This window comes from Oryctolagus cuniculus, chromosome 18, assembly GCF_964237555.1.
Source record: "Oryctolagus cuniculus chromosome 18, mOryCun1.1, whole genome shotgun sequence".
Taxonomy (NCBI): Eukaryota; Metazoa; Chordata; class Mammalia; order Lagomorpha; family Leporidae; genus Oryctolagus; species Oryctolagus cuniculus.
Genome location: NC_091449.1, coordinates 68,220,749 through 68,240,298, shown reverse-complemented (window position 1 = coordinate 68,240,298; position 19,550 = coordinate 68,220,749). Strand labels below are relative to the sequence as shown.

General features: G+C 64.7%; 2 protein-coding genes across 14 annotated transcripts in view; both read right to left on the bottom strand.

The window, feature by feature from the left end:
* Positions 1–16,736, bottom strand: part of BANP (BTG3 associated nuclear protein) — a 104,254-nt gene extending 87,518 nt beyond the window's left edge. For 9 of the 13 annotated variants that reach the window (XM_070062822.1, XM_070062824.1, XM_070062829.1 and 6 more), the window contains exon 1: positions 16,588–16,736. The gene's annotated coding sequence lies outside the window, so the exon portion shown is untranslated. The remainder of the gene's footprint in view (positions 1–16,587) is intronic. The other 4 variants (XM_070062828.1, XM_070062832.1, XM_070062835.1 and 1 more) reach the window with 2 other exon arrangements.
* On the bottom strand, positions 16,039–19,332 carry LOC138846544 (collagen, type I, alpha 1b-like). Its single transcript, XM_070062561.1, has 4 exons — positions 19,270–19,332; positions 18,496–18,898; positions 17,073–18,383; positions 16,039–16,889 (listed from the first exon to the last, which is right to left on the bottom strand). Exons 1-4 carry the CDS (start codon positions 19,330–19,332, stop codon positions 16,039–16,041), a joined length of 2,628 nt encoding a protein of 875 aa, XP_069918662.1.
* Between the last annotated feature and the right edge of the window lie 218 nt (positions 19,333–19,550).

Sequence of the window (19,550 nt, the reverse complement as noted above, 5' to 3'; positions counted from 1 at the left end):
GTGAGGACCAGCAAGGCCCCCCCAGAGCAGCACGGAGCCATCAGTGAGGACCAGCAAGCCCCCCCCCACCAGAGCAGCACGGAGCCATCAGTGAGGACCAGCAAGGCCCCTCCCAGAGCAGCACGGAGCCATCAGTGAGGACCAGCAAGGCCCCTCCCAGAGCACCACGGAGCCATCAGTGAGGACCAGCAAGGCTCCCCCCAGAGCACCATGGAGCCATCAGTGAGGACCAGCAAGGCCCCCCCCCCCCCCAGAGCAGCACGGAGCCATCAGTGAGGACCAGCAAGGCCCCTCCCAGAGCAGCACGGAGCCATCAGTGAGGACCACCAAGGCCCCCCCAGAGCACCACAGAGCCATCAGTGAGGACCACCAAGGCCCCCCCAGAGCAGCACGGAGCCATCAGTGAGGACCACCAAGGCCCCCCCAGAGCACCACGGAGCCATCAGTGAGGACCAGCAAGGCACACACACCAGCCCAAGCACCGTGCAGCCCAAGTGCGAACGGGACGGCAAGGCGCACCTCACGGCCAAGCGTGGGCAGGAATGGCTGAGCCGCAGGAACCACGATGGAAAGGCCCCAGATTTTACACCCTCAGAAAGGAAGAGCAGGACGCTGTGGAACGTAAGGACAATGCCCACAGGATCCCAACCCAGCTTCCTGCTGATTCATGTATGTGCAGGCATGTGTGTGCACACACAACACAGTCGAGCACAAGTAACTGTGCCCAAGGAACTGCTGTCTCCTAATCACCTACTGCTTGTGTCACCTGTGCAGCAGTCTGAAGTGCACCATGAAACCCAGCTGCTTTAGGTCCATCCCCCAGCCCAGCACCCAGAGGGCTCCAGGGCCCAGCCGAGCGGACAAGAGCGCCTCCGAGCCAGGCCAGTCCACCCAGGCAGCCCCGGGCAGCCTCCCTCTCCCCTCCCCAGGAACTCCAAACGCTCCCGGACATCCCTCCAAGTTCCAGTCACGCCCTCCCTGGGCTCAAGGGACATCTTGCCTCCTCTCTCATCAGTCCTCAGGGGCTGCCGTTGGTCCAGGCACTCAGGCTGCCACACTTGCGTTTCCCACTTCTCGGGCCCTCTGCAGCCTGACGTTCCCCTAAGGGCCTGTGCAGGCTGTCCCCTTTCCGCTCTGTACCCCAGGACCCACCTCAGACCTGCCCTCCTCTTCACCCTAAGTGCCCCAGCCCAGCCACTCGGGCACCCTGTCCCCACACGGCCCAAGAGGCTGGGCCAGCACCGGGCTGGCTCCACATCTACTCCCTGCCTGGACACCAGACACTGGTCAGAGCTGAGCTCCACAGCTCATCAGTCCAGCGGCTTGGGACGCGAGCTGACGCTGACGTCACAGGTCCCTTCCCACTCGGCCCTCACTGGGAGCTCTCCTGGACACCAGTTCTTGGGGGTCTCCTCTGTTTCAACTCATCCAAACTGAAACCCTGCTACGCACCCCAAACCAGCCTACCTGTTTCAGGCCTTCCAACACCCACTTCCTGGCTGCTCAGGCCAAAACTCTCAGTCCTGAATGACTCTCCACTCCCTCCGTCCACAAAGATCCTGCTCTGGGGGCCAGCGCCACAGCTCTGGGTTAACGTCCTGGCCTGCAACACCGGCATCCCATATGGAGGCTGGTTCAAGTCCCAGCTGCTCTACTTCCAATCCAGCTCTCTGCTATGGCCTGGGAAAGCAGTAGAAGATGGGCCAAGTCCTTGGGCCTTGCACCCACGTGGGAGACCTGGAAGAAGCTCCTGGTTAACAGCTTCAGATCAGCTCAGCTCCTCCCGATGCAGTCAGCTGGGGAGTGAGCCAGTGGACAGAAGACCTCTCTCTCTCTCTCTCTCTCTCTGCCTCTGCAACTCTGCCTTTCAAATAAATAAATCTTTAAAAAACTTCTTTGCCACTTAGGGGCTAGCACCGTGGCGAGTGTGTTAGGCTGCCACCTGCGACGTCGGCATCTCACATGGGAGCTGGTTTGAGTCCCAGATGCTCCAATTCCAACTCAGCTCCCCGAAAGCAGCAAAACACAGCTCAAGGCCTTGGGCCTCTGCACCCACGTGGGAGACCCAGATGGAGCTCCAGGCTCCTGGCTCTGCCCTGGCCCAGCCCCAGCCATTGGAGCCATTTGGGGAGTGAAGCAGCGGATTTAAGATATCTCTCCCCAGCCCCCGCCCTCTCTGTAACTCTGCCTTTCAAGTAAAGAAATCTTTTAAAAAATGAAAATAAAAAAAATAAAACTTGTCACTTTCACTCATGCTTTTTTTTTTATTTTTATTTTTTATTTTTATTTTTATTTTTTGACAGGCAGAGTGGACAGTGAGAGAGACAGAGAGAAAGGTCTTCCTTTGCCGTTGGTTCACCCTCCAATGGCTGCCGTGGCCGGTGCGCTGCGGCCGGCGCACAGTGCTGATCCGATGGCAGGAGCCAGGAGCCAGGTGCTTCTCCTGGTCTCCCATGGGGTGCAGGGCCCAAGCACCTGGGCCATCCTCCACTGCACTCCCTGGCCACAGCAGAGAGCTGGCCTGGAAGAGGGGCAACCGGGACAGAATCCGGAGCCCCAACCAGGACTAGAACCCGGTGTGCCGGATTAGCCTAGTGAGCCGCGGCGCCAGCCACTCATGCTTTTCAAAATACATAAATCTTGGGGCTGGTGCTGTGCTGCAGTGGGTTAATGCCTTGGCCTGAAGCGCTGGCATCCTATCTGGGCGCAGGTTTGAGACCCAGCTGCTCCACTTCAGATCCAGGTCTCTGCTCTGGCCTGGGAAAGCAGTAGAAAATGGCCCAAGTCCTTGGGCTCCTGGACCCGAGAGGGAGACCTGGAAGAAGCTCCTGGCTCCTGGCTTCAGATCGGAGCAGCTCCAGCCATTGCAACCAATTGGGGAGTGAACCAGCGGGTGGAAGACATCTATCTCTCTCTCTCTCTCTCCCTCCCTCCCTCCCTCCCTCTGCGTAACTCTGACTTTCAAATACATAAATAATTCTTTTAAAAACATACATAAATCTCTTTGAAGAGCCATCACAGCGCGGCAGAGCAGTGGCCAGGCGGCCGGCACGGAGGCCTGCCCTGGCCGCATCGCTGACCAGGCCCAGGGAAGGGCCAGGCCGCCCAGCACAGCCACAGGTGAACACAGCTGCTAGGCGGCTTTCCAGATACGTGAACACAGCTCTCCTTTCTAAGAGCTAAAGCGAACAAATTTAAAACTCACAAGAAGAAACCCAAATACTTGAGGAGGAGGAGAGGGACTCCAGCCTGCAAGTGAGTGGTCAAAGTCCAAGCCTGAGCTCTCATCACACGGAGGACCATGGCAGAAAATCATTACAGGCACAGCTGTCACGGCAACAACTTGAAAGGCCTGCACCCGGAAGGCGAGGACTCTCTGACCTCTGGCCCCAGGACGCCCTTCACCGTGTAGGATGGGCGTGTGCCCCAAAGCGCCTGTGCCAACACAGATCACACCCATCAGTATGTTCCACGCTAACACTGGAATACAAAATGTTGTACTATTTACTTACTCACTTAAACTTGTAAAAATCAACGTAACAGGGGCCGGCGCTGTGGCATAGCAGGTAAAGCCACCACCTGCGGTGCAGGCATCCCATGTGACTGCCGGTTCGAGACCCGTCTGCTCCACTTCAGATCCGGCTCTCCGCTATGGCCTGGGAAAGCAGTGCAGGATGGCCCAAGTCCTTAGGCCCCTGCACCTCTGTAGGAGACCCAGAAGAAGCTCCTGGCTTCGGATCGGCACAGCTCTAGCCATTGCGGCCATTTGGGGTGTCAACCAGCGACGGAAGACCTCTGTCTTCCTCTGGCTCTTTGTAACTCGGTCTTTCAAATAAATAAGTAGTGGCACACGGGAAGAAAGCCCAGCCACGCGGGGGTGCAGTGGGAAAAGGGAAGAGCGTTCAGGACCTTCTTCCCGGCAGACATTCCCTCCTGGGACACTGGCAGGCGCTCTGCTCCTCCAAAGCTGCAACGTGGACAGCAAAGAGCTTCTGCACTTCGCACTGTAAAATCCACGGCTGTGACTGCACTCGGGCACCTGGAAACACTGCATCGTGCAGATCAACCCCAGGGCCACAAGTGCCACGCGGGCCAGAGCCTTTTTTCTCTGTCTCTCCCTCTCTCTGTATGTAACTCTACCTCTCAAATAAATAGAATCTTTAAAAAAACAAACAAACAAACAAAAAAAAAAACTCATATTCAACATGGCAAACTGTCTACAATCATTTAAAAGGATTTCTAATTCTTAGGGCCCGCGCTGTGGCACAGTGGGTTAACACCCTGGCCTGCAGTGCCAGCATCCCATATGGGCGCCGGTTTGAGACCAGGCTGCTCCACTTCCAATCCAGCTCTCTGCTGTGGCCTGGGAAAGCAGTAGAAGATGACCCAAGTCCTTGGGCCCCTGCACCCGCGTGGGAGACCTGGAAGAAGCTCCTGGTTTCGGATTGGTGCAGCTCTGGCCGTTGCGGCCAATTGGGGAGTGAACCATCAGATGTAAGACCCCGCCCCCCTGCCTCTCCTCCTCTCTCTTTGAAACTGACTTTCAAATAAAGAAATAAATCTTTAAAAAAATGTGTAATTCTCAATAAAGTGTCACTGAACCATCAGAATTAAACATTGTGCAGGAATGAATCTGTCGCAGTCTGCAATACCATGTGCATGAGCAAGCCACTTCCCTGAGAGCCAAGCAGCTGTGCCAAACATCACGATGCCGGAGACAGCGGCTGGCTGAGCCTCCGCGCCCCGCGCCCCGTGCGGACGCAGAAGCACGAGCCACCAGCATTCCCTAAAGAACCGGGCGGGGCTGTGAAGACAGGGACACCAACGCTGGCAGGGCCAGCCCACGCCACACCACAGCGCCTTCTCTCGTTGCCCTCCCCAAGCCTGGGCGCTGGCATCGCCCAGTTCCCTCCAGACAGGAACCCCTTCCCCCCACGCATCCCTCCTTTCCTTCCCAAACTCTGCAAAACAGGGTGGCGGGGGGGGGGGCTGTCGAGAGTGAAGGTGCCAGTCCTCACCACCTCTTCCCACCTCGCAATTCCACACAAACAGAACTCTAACGCCGGCCGGCAACACAGACTCAGAGGAAAACCGACTCCTAGCTCGATGTCAACAGAAACAGGTGATGACAGGAGGGAAACGCAGGGTCAGGGCTCCCCGGCTGTGTCACACCACGCCCACGCAGCCGACGCCTGTCAAGTCAGCCCCTCCGGCTGCACAGGCAGCCACACGCAGCCTTGTCCAAGTGGGTCCAGCAGGGCTGGCCACAGACCCGCACCCCGCAGCCCAGGCTCGGCTGCTCCACAGTGCGTGCGCCTCAGTGGCAGCGAACAGATGGACTATGGCCGCCCTTGGTTCATGGTCTTTGTGCTGACACAGATGGACTATGGCCGCCCTTGGTTCATGGTCTTTGTGCTGACACAGATGGACTATGGCCGCCCTTGGTTCATGGTCTTTGTGCTGACACAGATGGACTATGGCCGCCCTTGGTTCATGGTCTTTGTGCTGACACAGATGGACTATGGCTGCCCTCAGTTCATGGTCTTCGTGCTGACACAGCGCGAGGCAGCTTCACTCTCAAGATGCTCTTTTCTTTTTCTTAAGAATTATTTTATTTATTTGAAAAGTAGTGTTACAGAGAGACAGAGACAGAGAGACAGAAAGAGAAAGAGAGAGAGAGGTCTTCCATCTGCTGGGTCTTTCGCAAATGGCCGCAATGGCCAGAGCTGCACGGATCCGAAGCCAGGAGCTTCTTCCAGGTCTCCCAAGCGGTGCAGGGGCCCAAGGACGCGGGCCATCTTCCACGGCTTTCCCAGGTGCACCAGCAGGAAGCCGGATCAACAGTAGAGCAGCTGGGACTCGAACCAGCACCCATATGGGATGCCGGCGCAGCAGGCCAGGACTTTAACCCACCGCTCCACTTTCAAGCTGCGATCAAACGAGGTCAGGCAGGCACACTCAGCAGAGCAGACCCTGCGCCGGAAGCCGGAACCCAGAGGGCTGGACTCCAGACGGACGAGCCGTTCAGGCAACCAAACGCCTGCCACACGGCCACTGCACAGGAGACATCAGGACTCCACAGTGTCGGAGAAACTAGAGACCGTCTGCCAAGAGGCTGCCTGAGACATGACCGAGGCGGAGACGGGCAGCAGGGCAGGGCGGAGCTGCGAGTTCACTGAACAGCATCTCGGTGCCCCTCACCTGCACCAGTGCAGGGGCGAAGCTGTGCCCGCCCTCTCTCCTCACCTGCACCAGCGCAGGGGCGAAGCTGTGCCCGCCCTCTCTCCTCACCTGCACCAGCGCAGGGGCGAAGCTGTGCCCGCCCTCTCTCCTCACCTGCACCAGCGCAGGGGCGAAGCTGTGCCCGCCCTCTCTCCTCACCTGCACCAGCGCAGGGGTGAAGCTGTGCCCGCCCTCTCTCCTCACCTGCACCAGCGCAGGGGCGAAGCTGTGCCCGTCCTCTCTCCTCACCTGCACCAGTGCAGGGGTGAAGCTGCCCCTGCCCTCTCTCCTCACCTGCACCAGCACAGGGGTGAAGCTGTGCCCGCCCTCTCTCCTCACCTGCACCAGTCCCAGGGGTGAAGCTGTGCCCGCCCTCTCTCCTCACCTGCACCAGCACAGGGGCGAAGCTGCGCCCGCCCTCTCTCCTCACCTGCACTAGCGCAGGGGTGAAGCTGTGCCCGCCCTCTCTCCTCACCTGCACCAGCACAGGGGTGAAGCTGTGCCCGCCCTCTCTCCTCACCTGCACCAGCACAGGGGTGAAGCTGAGCCCACCCTCTCTCCTCACCTGTACCAGCACAGGGGTGAAGCTGCCCCTGCCCTCTCTCCTCACCTGTACCAGCACAGGGGTGAAGCTGCCCCTGCCCTCTCTCCTCACCTGTACCAGCGCAGGGGTGAAGCTGTGCCCGCCCTCTCTCCTCACCTGCACCAGCACAGGGGTGAAGCTGCCCCCGCCCTCTCTCCTCACCTGCACCAGCACAGGGGTGAAGCTGTGCCCGCCCTCTCTCCTCACCTGCACCAGCACAGGGGTGAAGCTGTGCCCGCCCTCTCTCCTCACCTGCACCAGCACAGGGGTGAAGCTGCCCCTGACCTCTCTCCTCACCTGTACCAGCACAGGGGTGAAGCTGCCCCTGCCCTCTCTCCTCACCTGTACCAGCACAGGGGTGAAGCTGTGCCCGCCCTCTCTCCTCACCTGCACCAGCACAGGGGTGAAGCTGCCCCTGCCCTCTCTCCTCACCTGTACCAGCACAGGGGTGAAGCTGTGCCCGCCCTCTCTCCTCACCTGCACCAGCACAGGGGTGAAGCTGCCCTTGCCCTCTCTCCTCACCTGCACAAGCACAGGGGTGAAGCTGTGCCCGCCCTCTCTCCTCACCTGCACCAGCACAGGGGTGAAGCTGCCACTGCCCTCTCTCCTCACCTGCACCAGTGCAGGGGCGAAGCTGTGCCCGTCCTCTCTCCTCACCTGCACCAGCACAGGGGTGAAGCTGCCACTGCCCTCTCTCCTCACCTGTACCAGCACAGGGGTGAAGCTGTGCCCGCCCTCTCTCCTCACCTGCACCAGCACAGGGGTAAAGCTGTGCCCACCCTCTATCCTCACCTGCACCAGCACAGGGGTGAAGCTGTGCCCGCCCTCTCTCCTCACCTGCACCAGCATAGGGGTGAAGCTGCCCCCGCCCTCTCTCCTCACCTGCACCAGCACAGGGGTGAAGCTGAGCCCACCCTCTCTCCTCACCTGTACCAGCACAGGGGTGAAGCTGTGCCCGCCCTCTCTCCTCACCTGTACCAGCACAGGGGTGAAGCTGTGCCCGTCCTCTCTCCTCACCTGCACCAGCACAGGGGTAAAGCTGTGCCCGCCCTCTCTCCTCACCTGCACCAGTGCAGGGGTGAAGCTGCCCTTGCCCTCTCTCCTCACCTGCACCAGCACAGGGGTGAAGCTGCCCCCGCCCTCTCTCCTCACCTGCACCAGCACAGGGGTGAAGCTGAGCCCACCCTCTCTCCTCACCTGTACCAGCACAGGGGTGAAGCTGTGCCCGCCCTCTCTCCTCACCTGCATCAGCACAGGGGTGAAGCTGCCCTGCCCTCTCTCCTCACCTGCACCAGCACAGGGGTGAAGCTGTGCCCACCCTCTCTCCTCACCTGCATCAGCACAGGGGTGAAGCTGTGCCCGCCCTCTCTTCCCAGAGGAACATGGGAAAGCCTCTTCCCCAATGGCCCCCCCACAGTGTGCTCCCTGGAGCACAGGACACCGGAAGCGACTGGCTATCTGCAAGGGGACTCAGATCAAGACCAGGTGGGAAGAGAACGAGCAGCGCCCGTCACCAGCGAGCAAGGGCAGGAATGCCTGCCACGCTGACAGCTTGTGTAGAGACGTGGCACTTAAACAAAGACCAGCGGGGCTGGGGCAGCAGGTAAAGCCGCTGTCTGCGCTGCCAGCATCTCACGTGGGCTCCAGTTCCAGTCCTGGCTGCTGTATTTCTGATCCACTCCCTGCCAATGCACCTGGGAAAGCAGCTGAAGATGGCCCAAATGCATGGGCTCCTGCATCCACTTGGGAGACCTAGGAGCTCCTGGCTTTGGATCGGCCCAGATCTGGCCTTTGCAGCCGAACCAGCTGATGGAAGATCTCTCTCTGTAATTATGCCTTTGAAATAAATTAAGAAATCATTTTTGGGTCCGGCACTGTGGTGCAGCGGGCTAAAGCCCCAGCCTGAAGCACCATCACCCCACATGGGCGCAGGTTCAAGTCCCAGCTGCTCCACTTCCGATCCAGCTCCTGCTGTGGCCTGGGAAAGCAGTAGAAGATGGCCCAAGTCCTTGGGCCCCTGCACCCATGTGGGAGACCCGGAAGAAGCTCCTGGCTCCTGGCTTCAGATAGGCGCAGCTCTGGCCACTGCAAGCCATGTGGGGCGTGAAGACTTCTCTCTACCTCTCTCTGTTAACTCTGTCTTTGAAATAAGTAAATAAATAAGTAAAAAATCAATCTTTTTTTTTAATCGCTTTGACTAAAGAGACGTGATCCATTTATTAACTTACCTGCCTCTGAGGGTTTCATTTCACTGCAACCCACCGTCAACCTTGCAGAGAGAACACAGCGCAACTCACTAACCCCAAATGCTGGCCCTGACAGACAGGCCCGAGCTCAGCCAGCCCAGACTGAAAACCACCCCGCCGCGCCCAGCCCCAGTGCGTCTGCCGGGGAGCGGCCACAGGCGGTCCCACCAACCAGGCCAAGCCAGCCCCACGGGGCTCAAAGCAGGGCTGCTGCCCCGGGCACGCTTCACCAACACCGGGCCTTCCACTGCTGAACGCCCGACGCCATCTCTCCCAAGCCTGCCACGGCCCGAGCAGGCGACCAAAGGGACTCCTGTCTGGAACAACCTGCCAGCTCGTGTGCCACTCCTCCTGCACACCCTGAGAAGCACGTGGTGACGCAAGGACACACAGGGGACCGTGTCCAGCAGCTCCCACTCGGGGCTTCTCTGCACTGAGGGGCACACGCAGATACGGCCTGTGGTACACACAGCACACACCCATCAGCCCTCAGTGCCGGAGCACCAACAGCCCTGTGGTCACGGAAGAGAACGCCCCTTGTAGGAAACGGACACTGAGGGTTCAAGGGTCAAGGGCCATCGTGTCTCAAGTTGTTCAGAAAATCTATACACACAGAGAGAGAACAGAAATCTATAAATACACACAGGGAGAGAGGGTAAAAAGATGACCAAATACTAACATTATTACAAATCATTACAACGGCCCATCTCAATGAGATCTTAGGGCAGGGTGGGCGTTGCGGCACGGCTGTGAGGATGCTCTGGGGGCGCCCGGGTCCCGTCAGAGTGCCGGGTCCCGCCCGGCTGCTCTGCGTCGGACCCCTGGGAAAGCAGCACAGGATGGCCCACATGCTTGGGCCCTGTTCCCACGCGGGAGGCCTGGACGGCGCTCCTGGCTAGTGGATGGAAGACACATCTCCCTCTCTTCCTCTCTGTCACTCTGTCTTTCAAATAATTCAATCGTTTAAAACAAACAAATAAGAGGTCCTCGGGCAGCAACACGAGGGGAGGCTGTCACTGACACAGCCAAGCGGGAAACCACGTTCCTCATCCACACCCCAGCACCTCCGCCCGGAACCCAGCGCCCCAGTGAGGCCCTCTGGCTCGCCAGCCCTGTCTCAGCACGGACGCCGGATGCCGGGGCAGCTGGCAGAGTCCCTGCAACGTGGGCAGCAGGGGCCTGGGCCGCACCCGGCACCACAGCCGCACCTCAGCAGCCTCCCAGCCCAGCCCACGTCTGTGCGGCCCCTCCAAGCCTCGGCCCGCGGCTGCCTCGTGCCTACGCTGTACCAGGAGACGCCAGGCCCAACGCAGCTCCGACCTGCAAGGGCAGAGTGCCGCCACGGTGACCAAGGCTGGGACAGAACACAAAGACCAACCCTCTTCTCCTCTGGCTCTCTGGGGCCAGCACTGTGGCACAGCAGGAAGGCCGCCGCCTACAGTGCCAGCATGCCATGTGGGCACTGGTTCTAATCCCAGCTGCTCCATCTCCCATCCAGCTCCCTGCTGTGGCCTGGGAAAGCAGTGACGATGGCCTAAGTGCTTGGGCCCCTGCACCTGTGTGGGAGACCCGGAAGGAACTCTTGGCTTTGGCCTGGCCTAGTTCCAGCCATTGAGGAGTCAACCAGCAGATGGAAGGTCTCTCTCTCTCCCTTCCTCTCTGCAACTTTCAAATAAATAAATCTTTAAAAAAGGAGAGGTGAGGGGAGAGGAGGGGAGGGGAGGCAGGAGGGGAGAGGAGGGGAGGGGAGGGGAGGGGAAAGGAGGGGAGGGGAGGGGAGGGGAGGAGCAGTGTACTGCAGCTCCTGGGTCCTCACCGGGGCTTGTACCATAGCTCCTTTTCTTCTTCTTTAGGATTTACTTTATTCTCCCAAAAGGCAGAGCTGGGGGGCAGGGTGGGTTTCCATCTGCTGGCTCACTCTCCAGATGGCCGCGGTGGCCCAGAGCTGGGCCAGGCCAAAGCCAGGTGCGCCTGCCATCTTTCCAGTCTGGGGACTGACACTGGGCAGCATTTGTGGGGTGGCCACCGGGCCTCCTGAGTGGAGCCCACCAATGCTAGTGGACGCCAACCACCTCCAGGGCAGGGCAGGGGAAGGCAGGGACTGGGGAGTCAGTGCGCAGTGAGGAGGGGTCCCTAAGAGCCCAAGGGGGAAGCAGCAGAGCTGCACTTGCCGAGGCACAGGCAGGGCGCCCCCGTCAGCTGCCTCCCCCCTGCCTGCACTATGACTGCCTTTCTCAGGTAAATCTGCATTATAATTTGAAATAAACACCAAGCCCTCACCTGGCAAAAGAAACACCTGAATCCCGCAAATCTTAGAAATGCAGGAAATGTTAAATTTCCCCAAGCCGGAGGTAAAGCCAAGGCCTGCTGCCTGCCGGCATCCCATGACAGGGCCCGGGAGAAGCCCCTGGCTCCTGGCTCCTGGCTTCAGATCGGCTCAGCTCCGGCCAATGTGGCCATCTGGAGGTGACCCAGCGGATGGAAGATTTTCTCTCTCTGCCTCTCTGTAACTCTGCCTTTCAAGTAAATAACTCTGAAAAAATGTCAGTGGGTGGCTCATGTCCCCCTGCGTCCTGCTGTGCGCAGGTCAGCGTGTCAGCAGGGCACACACACCCAGCCCCACAGCTCCGCGGCTCCCAGCCTGGACCCCCACGGCTCTGCAGGGGCGCACTGAGCCTCACTCGGGGAGGGGCCGTGCAGCAGAGGCTGCCCCCATCCGGGCCCTGGGGACAGCAGGACCCCCCATGTCACTGGGTGACCTCGGCCACGTTCAAGGGGAAGGCAGCTCACGGAGGAGGAAACGCCAACGGCACCCGTGAGTTTTCTCCTGGTTGGACCCAAACCCACGCCGGCTCCCAACAGTTCAACTCTGCTCCAGGTTCCTGGGCGACTTCCCAAGCCGACGTAAGGAGCCACAGCGGCCACGAGAGCATCTCCACACAGGACCTGGGTCTTCACGAGGACAGGGCCCGTCCAGGGCTGCCCGGCCCACCTGGCCAGGAGCCCTCACCCGCCCAGGGCCTCCCAGCCCCTCCTGCCGCTCACTTTCTCCGGGACTCACTGGACTTGATGCACGCGGACACGGCCACGTGAGGCAGGGGGCAGCAGCAGGCTGCACGGACACGCCACCCTCCCTCCGCGCTCCTCGGCGACTGGGCCGCAACCTCCGACTAACGCTGGGCTCCCAGGCCACTCTGCTCTCCCGCAGGTGGCTGGGGGCTCCCTCTCCAGGGCGCCCCTCCCCAGGGAAGAAGCAAACCTCGCTGCCCAGCCACCCCAAGCCCGAGCAGCAGGATGGCCCGGAGCCTGACTGTGGACAGGACAGAGACGTTCGTCCCCACGAGGCGGTATTTCAGGCTCACGAGCTTGGCTATGTGGCAGACGCCGAGCCACGGGCGCTGGTTCCACAGTGACCTGCGGCTGGTGGCAGTTCCGCCCTCCCTGGGAGTTTTCGGGACAGACCCACGGGGACACCGCACAGACCGGCACCTTGCTCGTGCACGGGGCGGACTCCAGGCGCATTCACGGAGGGCTCACTCCCGCCCTGCAGAGCCGCAGGCAGAGGCCGGGCTCGGCACACGAGGTGGGGTGAAGGCCACAGCTGCACAGACCCAAGGGAAGGACATGACAGATGGGGGCTCTGTCCACGCCCCCACGCCCCTGTGCACTGCAGGACGGGCTGTCCACGCCCCTGTGCACTGCAGGACGGGCTGTCCACGCCCCCACGCCCCTGTGCACTGCAGGACGGGCTGTCCACGCCCCCACGCCCCTGTGCACTGCAGGACGGGCTGTCCACGCCCCCACGCCCCTGTGCACTGCAGGACGGGCTGTCCGTGCCCCTGTGCACTGCAGGACGAGCTGTCCACGCCCCTGTGCACTGCAGGACGGGCTGTCCGTGCCCCTGTGCACTGCAGGACGGGCTGTCCGTGCCCCTGTGCACTGCAGGACGGGCTGTCCGTGCCCCTGTGCACTGCAGGACGGGGCTGTCCACGCCCCTGTGCACTGCAGGACGGGCTGTCCACGCCCCTGTGCACTGCAGGACGGGGCTGTCCACGCCCCTGTGCACTGCAGGACGGGGCTGTCCACGCCCCCACGCCCCTGTGCACTGCAGGACGGGGCTGTCCGTGCCCCTGTGCACTGCAGGACGGGGCTGTCCACGCCCCTGTGCACTGCAGGACGGGCTGTCCGTGCCCCTGTGCACTGCAGGACGGGGCTGTCCACGCCCCTGTGCACTGCAGGACGGGCTGTCCGTGCCCCTGTGCACTGCAGGACGGGGCTGTCCACGCCCCTGTGCACTGCAGGACGGGCTGTCCACGCCCCTGTGCACTGCAGGACGGGGCTGTCCGTGCCCCTGTGCACTGCAGGACGGGGCTGTCCGTGCCCCTGTGCACTGCAGGACGGGGCTGTCCACGCCCCTGTGCACTGCAGGACGGGCTGTCCGTGCCCCTGTGCACTGCAGGACGGGGCTGTCCACGCCCCTGTGCACTGCAGGACGGGCTGTCCACGCCCCTGTGCACTGCAGGACGGGCTGTCCACGCCCCTGTGCACTGCAGGACGGGGCTGTCCACGCCCCTGTGCACTGCAGGACGGGCTGTCCGTGCCCCTGTGCACTGCAGGACGGGGCTGTCCACGCCCCTGTGCACTGCAGGACGGGGCTGTCCGTGCCCCTGTGCACTGCAGGACGGGGCTGTCCGTGCCCCTGTGCACTGCAGGACGGGGCTGTCCACGCCCCTGTGCACTGCAGGACGGGCTGTCCGTGCCCCTGTGCACTGCAGGACGGGCTGTCCGTGCCCCTGTGCACTGCAGGACGGGCTGTCCGTGCCCCTGTGCACTGCAGGACGGGGCTCTGTCCACGCCCCCGTGACGTCATAGGCCCCAGGTCCTTGTGACCAGCAAGGCTGAAGGCCAGGCACTTCTCTAAGCAAATCGCAGCCAGGGGAGTAAACACGACATTCGCTCTCGGGCCAGCGAGGAGTGCAGGGGCCTGAGCACTTCCGCCGGGGGGTCACGATGCGAGGGCTACGGCCAGCACACAGGTGAGATAAGGATCTTTATTTACCTCGAGTACAGGATCTTTTAAACACATCTGTTCGCGTCGGGACCCTGACCGCGTGCCCCCCAAGTCTTGTCTTCAAACAGGAAGGCGTGCCTTTCCTGCAGGCGCACCTGCAGCCGACACGCAGCGGTGGCCTCCCGCGGACGGGACTCGATCCCACAGCACACCCCAGCAGGTGGCACCACCACGGTCATGGAAGCACGGGGAGCTTAGGCCCCGGAAGCGCGCACAGCACCCGCCCACGGGGAACCGGGTCGGGGTCTCGCAGTCTCTGGTCTCTGAGAAGGGGCGTGCCTCCCTCGCCCAGCACCTCTGGCCGCGCGCCCCCGGTGCTCCTGCCGCGGGGCCTCCGATCCTCCCTCCCTGACCCCTGGGACTTCAGGACAGCCTGTGGCACGTGCGTCTGCGGATTCCCAAATCCCTCAACCACGACGCGCACCTCTGACTCCCACCTTCTCTGAGCTTCAGCAGAGCCCCCAGGATCAGGGCAGGCACGGGACAGGGAGGACGCGTGGGAGGTCACGCATGGAAACCGCAGTTAACGCAGCCCTGCTCGGCGTCGCTCGAGGCCTGGGCCGACCACACTGGCACCGGAGCGAGGAAGCGCCGGAACCGGCTGCAAGCCCTGACCCTGCTCGTCTGGGCGGGGCCTGAAGTCTCACCGGTTCCCACAGGCAGGTGTCAGCGCCACAGGGCCACCCTGGCAGCAAGGCCGGCACACACAGGGGCTGTGCCTGTGCACGGCTTCCGCGTGCGGCCACTGGCTAAGCGCCCAGGACGCTGCCCCAGGTGCCGCCCGGGGGGACACTGACCGCTGTGCGAAGCCTCGCACTCGGCAGCAGCGGTGTCCTGACCTCCCCAGCGGGGCCTGGCGTCTCTCCAGGGCTGCAGAGCCAGCCAGAGCCAGCCAGAGCCATCGCTCACACGGAAGCAGCCGCGGGGACAGTGAGCGGTCGCCTGTCCTGCCCTGCTGACCGTGACGTGCTACCTCCGAGAACGGGCTGTGCAACTCCCGGTCAGCGCCGGGTGCCCAGAGCTCGGTCCCTCGAGAACACACGGAGGCCGGCGAGAGGAGCCACTGGGGGCACAGCAAGCAGCGACCTGGGGCACGCGGGTGGGCTCGAGGCTCAGAGGGCCCCGCGGGCAGCTGGGACCCAAACCCAGGACCCCCAAAGCGGGTGGGCCCTGCTGGGGCTCCGCCTCCCAGACCCAAGTGGAGCAGGTCCCTGCAAGCCGCTGACTGTCCCGCTCAGCCCCCCAGAGCCCCGCGGAGAGACGCCCCCATCCCGGGGCCCCCACACAATCGGACGCCTGGGGAGGATTTGCCGCAGCAAGTCAGCATTTAAAAATTTAAAAAAAGGTGACATCAGAGAAGACAAGCAGCAGCAGAACGCGGGGCCGGCGCTGTGGTGCGGTGGGTACAGCCAGAGCCTGCAGCGCCAGCCTCGCATGGCGCCGGTTCTAGCCCCGGCTGCTCCACTTCCGATCCGCTCTCGGCTGCGGCCTGGGAAGGCAGTGGCGCCCGACGGCACATTCTGGCCATTACAGTGAACCAGCGGACGGCAGCCCTCCCTGTCTCTGACTTCGAAATAAATAAATCTTAAATTAAAATAAAAACAACAACACAGCAGCAGGAGAGCTGAGCAGACCCGCTCCTCCCCTGGCGACCGACACCGCAGGGCGGAGAACCCAGACGGCAGCGGAGGCCCCCGCCTGTCCGCCACACGGCGACCCGCGCCCAGCGGCTGTCCCGGGCCCCGCGCCCAGCCGCGCTGTCAGCAGGCCGGCGGCCCCGAGCGGGTCGCGGGGGTCGGACGCCGAAGGGAGACAAAGCCGCGCGGAGGGGCGGGAGGGGGCCGGCGCGGGCCGGGTCGGGGGCGGGCAGCACCGCGGCCCCGCACGTCCGTCCACCCACCGCGGCGGCCTCGCTCCTACACAGAAGCCGCGGGCTCCGCTCTCGGCTGCTCGGCCACGGGGCCCGCGGACCCCCGCGGAGCTCGGGGCCGGGCTGCCCGGCGGCCCCGGAGCTCGCCCAGGACCCCCGCCGCCCCACGTCCCGCGCCGGCCCCGGCCCCGGCCGCCCCTCCCCCGCGGCCCTCGGCCCAGCGAACGCGCGGCGACGCGACCGGCCGACACAGCCAGGCGGCGGCTCGGGGGCGCCCGGGTCCCCCGGGCCCGTCCCCACCGGGAGCCCGGGCCGCCGGCCCCGCAGAGCGCCCGGGCCGCCCGCGCCTCTCCTGAGGCCGGGCCCGGGCCGCGGCAGCCCGGCAGCAGCTGGACGAGGACGCCCGGCGGCCGGGGCGGGGGCTTCCCGCGGGGGCGGCCGGCCGGGCCGTTGGCGGCGGGGCGGCGGCGAGGCTGCGGCCCGGCCGGCGGAGGGCGGAGGGCGGAGGGAGCGAGCAGATCTCGCTCTCGCTCTCGCTCTCGCCCCGCGGGAAGGGGGAGGCGGAGGCGCGACCGGCTGCGGGAGCTGCAATTACCGTGTGGGCTGCGGAATTCTCGTGGTGTTTGTCGGGGAGCTGCGATAATGGCGTCCGTCCTCGCGAGAGAAGCCGCCGCTCTGCGCAGGCGCCGCGAGCCCCTCCCCGCGGCCTGCGCCCTCCGCCCTCCGCGCAGACTCCGCGGGCCGCGCGCGGGCCGGGGGCGGGGCTGAGGGCTCCGCGGCCTGCTGAACGAGCGCTCGGCCGCGGGGCTCGCGGTGCGCATGCGCGGGCGTCGCGCTCCCGCTCCGAAGCGTCGGCCCCCGGTTGCCCTGATTTCTTCGCCGTGTGCCCACGACTCCCTTCCAGCCATAGAAAAATCGTTTCGGGGGAAAATCTGCGTTGTCCTTGCGAAAGAATTTCTAGGAATTAGCTTCCCTCGACGACTACACGTCCCAGCGTGCACCGCGCCAGTTAGGAGCAGAGCATTCTGGGAGCCGTAGTCCTCTAACCTGCGCCTAGCCTGCCGGAACTTGTAGTCCCACCAGACTCGGCCTCCTCCCCGAGGGCTGCCGGGAATTGTAGTTCCGACAACTCAGGTGCGCCGTGGGCGCGCCGCGGGTCCTCCCCGGGAGGGCCGAGCCTGGGCTCCGCCGTGCCAGTACTGCGAGCTCGGGGGTGCCGAGGGACGCCCCAGGGTGTGTGCGGGCGGGCGGCGCGCACAGGCGCGGAGAAGGGCGTGACGTGGTGTGCGAGACAGCGCGCATCCGCGACGGGGTCCGCGCCGCGCAGAGGGCCGGGCCGGCTCCGGGCGCGGGAGTCCGAGCGCGTTCCGCATCCGTTTCCGCCCCGCGCCGCCAGCCCCGGGCGTGGCTTTGCTCCGCGTGCGCCGCGGCCTGTGGGCCGGCCGGTGTAGCCCGCTGCCCCGCCGGTGTAGCCCGCAGCCCCGGTCCCGCCGGTGTAGCCCGCTGCCCCGCCGGTGCAGCCCGCAGCCCCGGATCCGCCGGTGTAGCCCGCAGCCCCGGTCCCGCTGGTGTAGCCCGCTGCCCGGCCGGTGTAGCCCGCAGCCCCGCCGGTGTAGCCCGCTGCCCCGCCGGTGTAGCCCGCAGCCCCGCCGGTGTAGCCCGCTGCCCCGCCGGTGTAGCCCGCAGCCCCGCCGGTGTAGCCCGCTGCCCCGGTCCCGCTGGTGTAGCCCGCAGCCCCGCCGGTGTAGCCCGCAGCCCAGGCCCCGCCGGTGTAGCCCGCAGCCCCGCCGGTGTAGCCCGCAGCCCCGGTCCCGCCGGTGTAGCCCGCAGCCCCGGTCCCGCCGGTGTAGCCCGCTGCCCCGCCGGTGCAGCCCGCAGCCCCGGTCCCGCCGGTGTAGCCCGCTGCCCCGCCGGTGCAGCCCGCAGCCCCGGATCCGCCGGTGTAGCCCGCAGCCCCGGTCCCGCTGGTGTAGCCCGCTGCCCGGCCGGTGTAGCCCGCAGCCCCGCCGGTGTAGCCCGCTGCCCCGCCGGTGTAGCCCGCAGCCCCGCCGGTGTAGCCCGCTGCCCCGCCGGTGTAGCCCGCAGCCCCGCCGGTGTAGCCCGCTGCCCCGGTCCCGCTGGTGTAGCCCGCAGCCCCGCCGGTGTAGCCCGCAGCCCAGGCCCCGCCGGTGTAGCCCGCAGCCCCGCCGGTGTAGCCCGCAGCCCCGGTCCCGCCGGTGTAGCCCGCAGCCCCGGTCCCGCCGGTGTAGCCCGCTGCCCCGCCGGTGCAGCCCGCAGCCCCGGTCCCGCCGGTGTAGCCCGCTGTCCCGCCGGTGCAGCCCGCGATGGCCGCGGGCGGACGGAGCTGCGGCTCCCGCCTCCGGCCTGGCCCGCGCCGGCCGCTGCGGCCACCTGAGGAGCCGTCCGCGGCTGAGTTCCCCGTTTCTCTCCCGCCCGACCTTCCACACTAGTAGAAACGAGGAAGAGAGTCGTCCCCTGCGGGCGCCGCGGGGCGCTCGCTCACCGCCGTCCGCGCCTGCGGAGACCCGGGTCCGCGCGCACCGGGCAGCAGCAGCGGAGACGCCCTCCGAGGCCTGAGGGCCCAGAAAGTTCCAGAACTGGGAGCCCGCGTGTCCCTGGAAGCGGCTCAGAGTCCCGGCGTGAGGCGCCCCCGGCGGGCCCGGAGGGGCGCGGGCTGCGGGGGGTCGCGTGGCCACCCAGCCGGGCCTGCGGGGGGGGGGGGGGGGGTCCGCGTGGCCACCGAGCCGGGCCTGCGGGGGAATCCGCGTGGCCACCCAGCCGGGCCTGCGGGGGGTCCGCGTGACAGAGCCGGGCCTGCGGGGGGTCCGCGTGGCCACCCAGCCGGGCCTGCGGGGGGTCCGCGTGGCCTCCGAGCCGGGCCTGCGGGGGTCCGCGTGCAGCGCCCCCTGTGGGTGAGGGCCAGAGCCTGCAGCAGCGCCCCTGTGGGTGAGGGCCCGAGCCCGGAGGGTCCTCCCACAGGGACTCAGCACGCCCCCTCCCCCGTGTTGCTGAGGCGTCCACACCAGGGAGACGGGGTGCAGCGCCCACAGCACACGGGCGTCAGGAGAGCTGGAGACGGTGGGTGTGCCGGGGCCTTTGAGCCGGGACCTCTGTTGTCATCCCCGTGGCAAATTCCTGGTGAGGGCTGGGCGCTCAGCCAGGCCCCGAGGCGGCCGTGCAGGGGTGCAGGCTGAGGGCTGGGGCAGTGGCTCCCCGGGGCCCCCAGGCTCAGGGGTGGGGGCTCAGAGCACGGCTGCTCTGGGCAGCCAGAGGTCACGTGTGTGTCAGCCAGCGTGGACGCTTCTCCAACTGCTTCCCCGCTGCTTTGGCATGCAGCCATTGTGCGCCTTGTGTATACACCCCTGGAACAGAACAGCTCCCGCCCTGTCCAGTGTTGACCCACACTTCCAAGAGAGGCCGAGTGAGTTCTAACAGGGGGGGTCGTTGGCTGTTTGTGCTCAGGACAGGAGGCGGTGACCCCAGGCCCTCCACAGGCAAGCGACGGGCAGCACAGCAGGGCCGCGTCCCTGTCACTGTCAGGCTCCCTGGAGTGGCACA

Coding starts and splice junctions, on each gene's coding strand:
- LOC138846544 (XM_070062561.1), bottom strand. CDS start 19,332: ATGGCTGCATGCCAAAGCAGCGGGGAAGCAGTTGGAGAAGCGTCCACG. Junction 18,384..18,495: donor CTCCGCAGGCGCGGACGGCG/GTGAGCGAGCGC, acceptor ACGGCTCCTCAG/GTGGCCGCAGCGGCCGGCGC. Junction 16,890..17,072: donor CGGGGAGGAGGCCGAGTCTG/GTGGGACTACAA, acceptor TATGGCTGGAAG/GGAGTCGTGGGCACACGGCG.